This window comes from Lactuca sativa, chromosome 2, assembly GCF_002870075.4.
Source record: "Lactuca sativa cultivar Salinas chromosome 2, Lsat_Salinas_v11, whole genome shotgun sequence".
Lineage (NCBI taxonomy): Eukaryota > Viridiplantae > Streptophyta > Magnoliopsida > Asterales > Asteraceae > Lactuca > Lactuca sativa.
Genome location: NC_056624.2, coordinates 228,340,224 through 228,352,383, shown reverse-complemented (window position 1 = coordinate 228,352,383; position 12,160 = coordinate 228,340,224). Strand labels below are relative to the sequence as shown.

Genomic DNA, 12,160 nt, shown 5'->3' with positions numbered 1-12,160 from the left:
GTCAAGTAATCATTCATGTTTTAAATCCCAATTATAATAAATGTATCACTTCACGATTCTAGAATATCATTTACAACTTAAAGATGTTTAATCTCAATAGATTATCATGATTTAACAATAGAAGCCACAATTCCATATTTCAAGCTTTATAGTTTCTCATTTAATGGTTATGCATCCACTATGGATTTATTGCATTAAAACCACATCTATGATCGTTGAATCTATATACAAAGCTTGACAACTTCATAATCCTTAATTTAAAATATAGGGTTCATGACTAGATTTTATCCAAACATCAAATATGTCAGGTAAATGATAGATTTGAGCTTTTAACCATATAAATCACTCAAAGAGTATTGTACAAAACAGGATCCTAACCATCAACTTGATTATAAAAACAAATTTAGGGCTCAACCTCCATCATAAATTGAGTTTGAAGATGAACCAATGAATAGTTATACCTTGAAAGCCTTAGATTGCTTCAAGTGTTGCACCAGTTGAAAAATATTTGCTTGAATCAAACAGTAGCATGAATTTCTCTTCAAAATCGTCCTAACGTCTCCAAGCTTCTCAAATCGTTGATGTGGAGAAATAAGGAAGACGTGATTAACTTAAACACATATTTACAACTTCTATTCTCAAGATCCCATACTTTGACAATAACAACCCTATTTCACCGACCGGTGGCTTTTAACTTTTGAAGTTAACTCATATAGTTCTTCCCTTTTTCATTATACTTATGTATTATTGTAAAGAAGTGATTCGTACACAACAATTTTTTGTCATACACAATAATTCATACATTATATAGTTGTACAATACAACATTTTAAAACACCAATTGTTTTGTATGGAGAAAAATTGTTGGGTACGAATCAACTCTCATTATTATATTTAATGGTCCAACCGTCATTTAACTGAGTCAGACTTTCGGTAAAACACATTTTCCTCATTGACATTTTAAACCTTGAAACTCCAAATGTTATAATATCAACATTTAACTTTTCTAACTACCATTTAAACCACTATATATTATGATCATTTTTATTATTCTCATTATTCTAACTTGTTATATATTTATTTGTTACTTTTAGCTTATTAAAATAAAATAAAAAATTAAATTTGCTCAATAATTCTAGCCCAAAAACCAGGTTAAAACCCAAGACTCATTTATTCCTTGTAATATGTTTTTGTATTTGCTCATTTAACTACCTCATTGCTATTTTTTTTTTAATAAAAGTATGTCGTTAAAAAAACTCGTGTCGTGACTTTCAGTCTATTGCTGCAATACATGGGCCAGATAGCCGGGGAACTGGTTACACTCATTCAGTGGAAAATTAAGACCTGTCAGTAACCTTTTTGTTTTTTTAGGTTAACCGCTGGAACTGGATTAGCAAGGATGGAAAGTACACGTACGGTGGCTTCATGTAGGAGAATTATATATTGACGATATATATATGAGACTCTTGAACAAATCCCGATCATGACCACATGGAATCGCATTGGCGCCCCGATCGAGCAAAACAAACCTCCTTGCATGGAAGAACGAGGTTGGGGAGGTTGCCAAGTACTCGCGATGAAAAAATTGATCGATGCACACATTTTCTTGGAATGTTCCACGATTAAAGAAGTCTATTTTATTCTCAACTTGTGGCCAGTGAGACAATAGTCCAACTTCTGCCAGCTCGATGGAGTCCTTGTTATCACTTAAAATCAGTGTTGCTGTCATGATGGTACCATGCATATGGCCCTTGTGTGGGTTATTAATTTGGAAATTTATGAATGATTGAATCTTCAACAACAAGGTGTGGAACAGTCAAGATTTGGTGAGTGATGGGAAGCTATATTAAAGCTTTCAACAAGATCAAAATGCAAAATAGAACGCAAATTGCCCATTACGCGAATTTTTGAACGTCTTGTAACTCTAGCCTTTAGTTAGCTTCTTTCAATAAAATTCTTGGTGTTCCATAAAAAAAAGTATGAACCTTTATATGTTTGACCAAGTCAAATTAATTAAATCTATTGCTCATGATTTTACATAATCTAATTCATATGTGCAGTCTTGTTGAGGTGGATAGATAGCTTTCTCAGAATCTAAGTAATCTCAATGCATTTTCATACAAAAAAAGCTATATTAATGTGTATATATAACTATGTGTGGTGTGTGCGAAAGAGAATGATTATATATATATATATATATATATATATATATATATATATATATATATATATATATATATATATATATATATATATAAAACTGAAAATGTAAGAACAAATCTAGGCTACATATTTATTTTTTCCGCAAAACCCTTCTGCATACAGGCATGACGAGGGAACTTATTATTTATACGTGAATATAAACCATCACCACCGCAAATAAAGCAACCGTCGCTGGGTCATATATTTATTTTTGCCGCAAAATCCTCCCGCATACCAGCGCGGGTATATCCATATTCTTAAGTGATTATTCATATATATATAATCACTTAAGAATATGAGTCCGGATACACTGTAGCGTTTAAGCGGCAGATTTGTAATATGAGAGAATGTACTTATCTTTATATTAACATATGAATATTAAGTTCCTCCACGTTAATACGGGAAAGAGTTTTGCAGAAAAAAAAATGTGGCCCAAATTTGTTTCTTGCATTCTCAATTTCATAATTTTCTCATTTGAACCTTCCACTTGATAGCAACAAGCTCAAAGATTAATGAAACAACCTCCTTGAACATCCTTATTAGTTCTTCTCTGAGAGTTTAGTTTGGCTTTTCCCATAATTAATGAAGCCGCAAGAAAAAAAAAATAAAAAGACTAGTAACAAAGATAAGCGTTAGATACACAAAGAACCATGCAGATTCGGTAGTTTACCAAAATGAAAAACAACTGAGAGAATTGGGTGACAAGGTTTCTGCCCCCCGTCAGAGAGCTGGTTTTGTATTGCTCAAGGTTGCTCAACACAGACCATAAAAGAAGCCATGGCTGGCAGTTAATAGGTCACTGTAGAAAATCAATCAATTGGAAGATTTGTAGACTGTAGTTCAAATGCAGCTCATGATCAAGCAAACACATTTGATAGCTGTTAGGATTGGAGATAATTAATGAAAAACAACGAGGTTCATTATGATGATAAAGGCAAAAGCTTTGCAGATTTCGTTGAGAGAATAATGTGTGCTTGCAGTAACGCTAAAAGAAAAAGGGAAACATGCATGCATGTATATATATACCTACTACAAAAGTATATATATATATATATATATATATATATATATATATATATATATATATATATATATATATATATATATATATATATATATATATATATATATATATATATATAAGGAAAAGTGAATATACCCTTAAGGGTATATAAGCTTAGGTACCCGAACTCACCATAATACGTCATTTTGTTTGATATATTTATTATAATGTTCTTCAACTTCAATCCTTAACTTGATTTACTTTCAAGATTTTCAAAATTTCATTATTATCTTCCATTTACATCACATCTTTTTGACGAACATCAGTTACACTATATATATTATAGTTGAAAATGAAAATTATGTAAAAGGAAAATAAATATGAAATTTATAAAAATCTTTGAATGAAATCAAGTTAGAAGTTGAATTATAAGAACATTAGACAATTACAATGTATATATATGATACAAAACAACGTAGTATGATGAGTTTGGGTACCTAAGCTTATATATCTTAAAGAGTATATTCACTTTTCCTATATATATATATATATATATATATATATATATATATATATATATATATAAAGTAACTATGATAATAATAGTCTATTATATATAAAAAAATATAAAAAGAATAAAAAAAAACATCTTATTTTTTTATACAGAAAGTCTATTTGGTTTTTAAGATACTTTTATCGATTGAATTTTTATTGTTTTCTGTTAAAAAAAAAATAAACTCTAAATATTTATTATAGATTGAATTTGTGAAAAAGTAAATTATACATAATTTGTTATAGGTTGATATAAGTATGCTAACACAACTAGATATATATAAGTATGCTAGCATAAATTGCCATGCACAAACATCAAGTAATCACCATTTTAGAATTTATGAGTGAACGTACACAAGAAAAGTATTGTTCTATTGACATCTTTATCTTTTTATTTGTACTATTTTACTTTGGAAAAATTTGATGCAAAGCTATTGAAACCTTAAAATACTAGTCTATATATGTCTGTGCATTCCTCGAAGATAATTAAACCACAACACTGACCTTGACATTTGAATTTCGGTTGTTTGCAAGATGATACCATCCTACTTATGAGGTTTAATTTCTAAAGCCTAATCACACGGATCTTGCATTGACTAAAAAGGTAAATTGTACCGAATCCGCTTCAAGATCATCATGTGAGTGATAATCGCAGAATACCAAAAGTCAAGGGATCGTACCTGATCTTGAACCTTATATCTCACTTTTAGGATTAATTCCACTTCCCATTAATGTACAATGGAGCTCCCATTGGGCGGGTTAAAAGAACCCTTGCACTAGCTCATATTTATTTTGCACATTCTAAATTAGATCTTTTTGGAACAGCTAACTCACACACTTCATAACGTACTCCTAAAGCATATATGTGTCCCAAGTAGTTGGGGACACCTTTGCAACAACATGATACCACTAAGCATAAGCAATACGCTATCTTTGGTTTCTTGATCAAGTTATATCAACAAAATCAAGGATTCAAATCCTATTAAGCATAACCAATACATGTATTGTACTAATTCTGAACTCCACACAAAAATTAAACATTCATTTAATGCAAATAGATCATATATTGGTATAACAACAATGTGACAATGTGACAATTGGTATCACTTACACACACATATATATTACAAAACTATATGAAAGCACAACCTACATTTATGTTGATCAAACAAGCTCTGATCGAGGAGTGATAAAGATTTTTTGTTTGAACGGGGAAAACAAATGGAAAGATGGCAAATATTTTCTCTAAGAACTTATCCAAGCAAACTTACCTTCATTAATTAGTTCTAGCAGTTCTCATGAAATTCAATAGTCATTGACTACGGCCGTTAGTCTTTGTTGCAACATGGAGAGATCCATCAATACTTGATCATTAGCCTGCAAGAATTATCTGCCGAATGAACTAGATTTGATATGTTCTTCTAACTAATTAATTATAGCTAGCATTTAATGTATGGCTGAAATTACAAATTAATATAATATTAGGCAATATATATGTTCTAAACGAACTCATATTTACCTCAGATTGGATAGAGAGAAGTAACCGTTCGTTTACTTTAGTAGAAGTGCACGTTATGATATTAAGACCTTCTTCGGTAATCGCTTTAAGTACTGCTGAAAGAGGGACACCACCTTCTGTTGAACCACTGTTGATCAAAATCTGTACTCCCCCTTTACAAGAACTGATGGAGACTGTATTTCGGAATGGATGCGTTATATTTTTTTCATTACTATTCATCATAGGACCAGGAACACTTGTCTCCACGTCTTTCTTGAGCCGATCTCTCTTGATACTTAGAGCTTTAATGCTTTCCTGCATGTGTTTTATGTAGTTCACTGCTTGATGCATGTGATCAGATGTAGATCGTTTTCCCTAAACACCAAATCCAAAAATAAATAATTTAGGTCTTCGATAGTCTATGAAGTGACTCGTACCCCTCTTTCCAATTTTTCCGGAATGATTTATAAAAAATTATAGTATAAAATCATACGTATATGCAGTATTTTGGGAAGTAATTAAACCTAAAGAGAAACTAATTAAAGTCGTAGCTCACCTTGACGAATTCGAGGGGAAGTAGACCTCTAAGTGAAGCATAAAGCTTCGCCATATCTTGCCTGCGCTGCCTTTCAATCTCTCTATGAACCAGTTTTCTCTGTGTATGTTCATCTTTACAATCTCCTCCCCCACCATCAGTAGTAACTGAATTAGGTTTAGACGAAGGAGATTGGTCTCCTTGCCGTTTTCTTGCCTTGCCTACTGATATGTTTGAATTGCCCTCCATGTTAACATGATCATGAAGCTCCACTATAAGATCTTGCTGATTTGTTGCCGGTTGTTGGAAGGAAATCGAACAAGGAATCTCATGAAATACCAACTCATCACTTTGCTGGAAAGAGAACATAATATACGAAGCTGATCTTTAAGCCCACAAAGATTTGATTGACGATGTATTTGGTGGATATGTGTATAGAATACACGTTTAGAAGTGATTCCAGAGATACGTCTGGTTATGAGATCTTCAACGGTAGGGACGATGATCAGGTTATCAAGATTTCTTAATATCTTTCCTATTATTTATTAAGTAGTATTTTTGTGTAAATATTTTAAAATTCTTGAGTACCACCAGCCAAATATCTTTTTCCTTTTTTTTTTCTTTTGAAAGGACATTATTTAATGCTTTTCATTATTTAATTAAGTTTAAAAACTGTAGTTATTGTGAACATATTGAAACCCCATCTATCTGTATTCACACTGAGCAGTGGACCAACATCCATGGAAGCATCATTTCACCCCCTCCATATCTGCATTGATCATAAGTTGGTTGTTAGCTAGGTTTTATATTATTTGCAATAACTGGATTTGATTCTTGGTATATCATTATCCAAATAAAATTATTAGCTACTTAATTAGTAAAATATTGATGTATTATTTGATGACAACAAATAAAAGATCATGTATCCTTTGATGTAAAAATTGGGATAACAATTAGGAGTGTTTTACAAAACTAACCAATAGTCGGATGCTAGAAACAATACTTTATAGCTGAAAGCTGGAATCTAACTTGGTTAATGTATTAAACTATGCATATTGTAACTTATACATTTTTATAATATTTGAAGTTTAATACATAAACCGTGATCCAATTTTTCACAGTTTAATATAAAAAATATCGATTCTTATATTTCCGAAGCTTCTTGTGATTCTTAATTGCTTTTTTTATTGAATATATATGCTTACTATTTAATATATATTGAGTTATCTATATATATTTTTTTAATGTTTTGCATATCTAACCCTCACCCTTTATAATCATATTTATTTTTAACCTTTTACTTATATTTTAGTTTTAAATATTTATTTATTTATTTGCTAATTAGTTATTTGTATTAAATACTTAACGACATTTCATTGATGATATATATAAATTTATAATGATTATATAATATTTTCAAGTTTTTTTTATATAATTATGATGTATTAAAAATTTTCCTTACTAATTTTTTTCGAAAGATGTATTATAATATATTTCTTTTAAAACAATATATTATAATATTTTCAATTATTTATAATATGACGTGTGTTTGAAAATAACTAATTAACTAAGGGGGTTTAATAATTTTTTTTAATAAACAATGATAAATTAGTTAAAATTTATAAAAAATACTATTGAAAAAATGTTAGCTATTCCATATGCTATTCAATTATATGTTAAAGTTAATGATTATATATCTATATATTAATTATAATAGATGCATTTGAAAACTATCTTATTGTATTAAAAGTTTAACACATTGGCTAGGAGAGTTAAATCTTGAATGTTATAATTATGGATTTCAAGGAAATTAGATGACCAATATGAATAGATGATGCAACTAGACTTCTCGTTTCTAGAATTTTAACACATTATTTTTATATTAGAGGTAAATGATGCTACTAGACTTCTCCATTTAAAGCAAAAGATGATACTTGATAATTATTTTACATGTGATTTTGTCAGTGTTGAGAGATTATTTCTGCTAACAACTATTTAAAAATTCGCAAATAGAGTCATTCTATAATATGAAAAACAAACATAATGATAATAATAAGATGGAAAAATACCCGACGAATATTTGCAGGAGAGGAATTTAATTAATACTTCTTCAGTGCGATAAGCAGTTGCCGTCACTTCTAATATAGAAAAACAGCCAACTAATATTTACTTTTAGGCGATCTCCAATGCATTAAACTTTTAATTGTTCAATGTATTGTCACATCAGTATTCTACTAACTATACCATTTTACATATTAATCTCTACACTCCATTAAACTCTTAAGACTTTAATGGTACATCAACATTTTATTATATTTTTTTTATAAATAATATTAATAAATAAAACTAGAATATTACATTAATTAAAAATTCAAAGTTACAATTACTAAATATTGATTAATGATTACAATTTAAAAATTAAAAGTTATGAATAATACATTAAATAATAACTACAATATCTAAAATACAAATTTTACTACATATTGTATTTTATTTTAATCTCGTCACAACGGCTTCTTCAAATTTCACGTCCATCTTCCGACATGATACTAGGATCCATGAAAATGATTGAAAAATCTTCTTTCTTTACCTTTTCGTTCATCTTTTTTTATTTTGGTGCATTCTTCATATCAAAAGAGTTTGGATAGCGTTCGAAACTCTTTTTACTTTCTTCTATATGTTTTTCAAGTATTTCATTGTCACAACGGTTTCTTCAAATAACTTTTCCTTTTGATGCATTCCTACTAATTGGACGAGTTGTAACTTGATCATTATCCAAGTTAATGAAAGATTTTGTATTTGATGAAGACATAGACGCCCTAGATGCACTTCTTGAATCTTTTCATTTGGGTTCATTTTTAAGGATATTCCAAATTTTTTGTGCCTAAAATTGGCACCACTTTTGAGATCATCCTCAGACCATCCACTGAGGTGCTGACCTTTCACTATATATATTTGAAGAATGCAACTGCAGGTGGTTTCATGTAAAGCCAATGAGTTTTGAGGTTGGCTTGAGGTCTTGCAACATTCAACGTGTTGTTTATTTTGTAATACACACTAATTCATTGCGAGAATTCTTTCTAGTAATGTTGTCATCTGGAATTTGTAGCCAATCTTTTTCCAACAATATTTCTTTTTCTTTGCTCCAGTAGTTTTTATTTATTATTATTTTTGTTGTCATTGTTAGTGGGAGTTTTTGTTAGTGTTGGCTCGTTTTATGGAATATGGGAAGGATCTATCTTGGTAGATTCCGGGTATGGATTTTGGTAGGGATGGTGTGGGGATATCAGGTATAAATGTTGTGGATGATTGTTTGGATTTGGTATGGAAATTATAGATGATTGTTTGGATTTGGGTATGGATGTTGTGGATGATTGTTCGGACTTTCGGCATTGTACGAAGATAACAAGTGTGTATAGTAATTTGGATTCATGATTCAACGTATCAAATGGTTGGTATGTGTGAATGATAATATAATAGGTCATCTTTATTTATAGAGTTGAAAATTTTGTATGCATTTGCCTTTAATTTGAATTTCATTTGACTTTAATTTGAATTTCATATGACTCTAATTTCAATTTCATTTGACTTTAATTTGGATTTCATTTCATTTTAAATTCAATTTCATTCGAATTTAATTCGGATATCATTTTACTTTAATTTCAACTTCATTTGAATATAATTTGGATTTCATTTTACTTTAATTTGGATTTCATTTAGATATAATTTGAATTTCATTTAGAAAATATGTGTTTGCTATAAAAGAATACAACTAGAGATGCACAAACTCCGAATCCGATCTGATCCGATCCGGTTCGATAACGTCAATCAGAATCCGGTTTCATCAAAGATCCAATCCGACCGGTTTTCACTTACCCGAATATGAATCGGTTTAATCCGATCCAGAATTTACAAATTAAAAAAAAAACATTTTTAGGACCTCATATATAATACAAAATGCAACATAGGTTCATTAAAATAGTTAAAACATACATCAAACGTCTAGAAACTAGTTAACTAATAATAATAATAATAATAATAATAATAATAATAATAATAATAATAATAATGTGGCGTTATAACATTTTGCCAAATAGAAAGAGTTTTTATGGTCTTCCACTTCGTGTCACCTTCACTAAAATGATCTTCAACCGCCACACAAATGGTTAGGGGTCTCATCAATACCACATTCTTCATCTTCGTCTTCGTCTTCATTGTCATCGTCTTCATTTACTTCCGGAGGCGTTGATAAGCCTTGTGCATATTTTTCATCCATTAACTCTAGTTCAATATTTTGTGCTAGTGGGCCTTCTAGTGATGTCAAGTGTTGTATACGTTCCACCCAATCCAAGTAGTCATTCAAGCAAACGTAAACCTCCATTGCAACCGGGGTAAGATTCGTCCTCAACTTTGATAAAACTCTACAACTAAAAGAAAAAACGGATTCCGAAGCTACTGTGGAAGCTTGGACGGTTAGTAAATTGCAGGTCATGACAGAGAGAATGGGAAATTGTGCTTCATTTTCTCTCCACCAAGCCAAAAGATCCAAAATTTTAAATTATGGTGCACTCATAAATTTTAAAAGTTTGACCCCATATAAATTCCAAGTTCGCTACTAGGGGTTAATATGCGTCCTCGTTTGTTTTGTTCCTCCAAAAGGAAGTTATAGAGGTCGATATGAAAATCCGTTCGACCCCCACTACTACCCGATGCACCACTAGTAGATTCGGTTACACTTGCAAAAGTGTTTGACATATTGTCATATTCTGTAGTGTAAATGTCAAACAAATTAGTAAAAGTATTATTAAAATTGTGTATTTGGTTACGTATGTAGTTTGAGTCGTCTTTATGCAAATTTAAAGAGATGGAAATTTTGGTAATCAAAGCCTCTACACCTGTAACATTGATACATGGGTTTAATGTCGCGGCGCAAGTAAAAAATGGTGGCATTTATTTGAAATATTTGACTAATTTTTGTCTCATTGGTCTCGTAACCAAAACAAATATTTCACTTCTTTGTTCAAAATGCTCCAATTGCATGTACATCAACCATAATTCATTTAATAATAATTGACTTGTAAGATAACACACACCCGATAAACAAGTGGTTGATTGTTTAAAAACTTTTAACATTTCCACAAACTCTTTTATATCAAATCTCAATCAAAATCCGAAACCGGGTTTTTTCCTTTTGAAATTGTGTCGTAAAATAATTGCAAAGTGATTCTTTGACGTGTCAAATTTTCAAACATTATGCATGTCGAACTCCATCTAGGGTCAACATCCCAATGAGGACTATATGGAGTTACGTTAATGAAAATGACAAACTTTCGATATTTTTCCATTGTAGCTTTATTTTTTCCAAAAACTCAAGTTAACACATTTTTGAATTTTTCAATTGTTGAAATTTATCATTTTTAAACCATCTTGTACCGCTAGATTAATAATGTGACAAACACATCGAGTATGAAAAATGAGCCATCCAAAATAGGTGGATATTTTGCAATTAATCTTTTTGCGGCGGCGGTATTGTTACTTGCATTGTCAAACGAAATAGAGAAGATTTTGTCGCTTAAATTATAAGTCTCTATAACGCTTACTAAAATTGCAAATAATCGTGTCCTTGTGTGAGGATACGCAAAAAGTTCAAAAACAATAACTCGTTTGTTCATTACCCAAGTAGAGGGGTCTATCCAATGTGCTATGACGACAAGTTAGCTTTCACTACAAGAAAAAAGGCCTTTTACGACGCTCATTGCGCGTCGTAAATGGCTCAGAGGACGCGCAAATGCGTGTCAAGGAAGGCCATGTCATAAAGATAGACGACGCGCATTTACGACGCGCATTTACGACACGCATTTATGACGCGCGGTTACGACACGCAATGCGTATCAAGGAAGGCCCTGTCATAAAGGAAGACGACACGCATTCGCGTGTCGTAACCTTACGACGCGCGTGTTAATGACACGCAATGCGTATCAAGAAAGCCCCTGTCAAGAAAGGCCATGTCATAAATGAAGATGACACACATTTTTGCGTATCGTACTTTTAAATTAAAAAAAAATTATTTATGGATTTACTTATTTTCATATTAAATTTGCATTTTATGTCACATAATGGAAAATAAAATACCATATACAAATAATACAATGCATTGCACAAAAGTTAATGTTATACAAATAATCATTCGAATAGTAGACAAATGTAATACTACAAATAATCATTCCAATAGTAGACAAATGTAAGATTTCAACATTTTTTATATAATTAACTAAATTATTAGCCAAATTTCCTAAAATACCAACATACTTTTCTATGAAGAGCATTAACACTATTCTTTTCCATCAAAAACTTCAAAACCTGCATAATTA

At 30.7% G+C, this 12,160-nt stretch overlaps 1 protein-coding gene across 1 annotated transcript; it reads right to left on the bottom strand.

The window, feature by feature from the left end:
* Window positions 1-4,800: 4,800 nt before the first annotated feature.
* LOC111903246 (transcription factor bHLH36) lies at window positions 4,801-6,333 on the bottom strand. Its single transcript, XM_023899025.3, has 3 exons — window positions 5,811-6,333; window positions 5,276-5,629; window positions 4,801-5,133 (listed from the first exon to the last, which is right to left on the bottom strand). Exons 1-3 carry the CDS (start codon window positions 6,156-6,158, stop codon window positions 5,062-5,064), a joined length of 774 nt encoding a protein of 257 aa, XP_023754793.1. The 5' UTR covers window positions 6,159-6,333; the 3' UTR covers window positions 4,801-5,061.
* Between the last annotated feature and the right edge of the window lie 5,827 nt (window positions 6,334-12,160).

Excerpts from the sequence above, each read along its gene's own strand:
- LOC111903246 (XM_023899025.3), bottom strand. The coding sequence starts at position 6,158 with ATGTTCTCTTTCCAGCAAAGTGATGAGTTGGTATTTCATGAGATTCCT. Across the intron at positions 5,630-5,810 it reads TTCCCCTCGAATTCGTCAAG|GGAAAACGATCTACATCTGA; the intron begins GTGAGCTACGAC and ends TTTGGTGTTTAG. Across the intron at positions 5,134-5,275 it reads TTCTCTCTATCCAATCTGAG|GCTAATGATCAAGTATTGAT; the intron begins GTAAATATGAGT and ends TAATTCTTGCAG.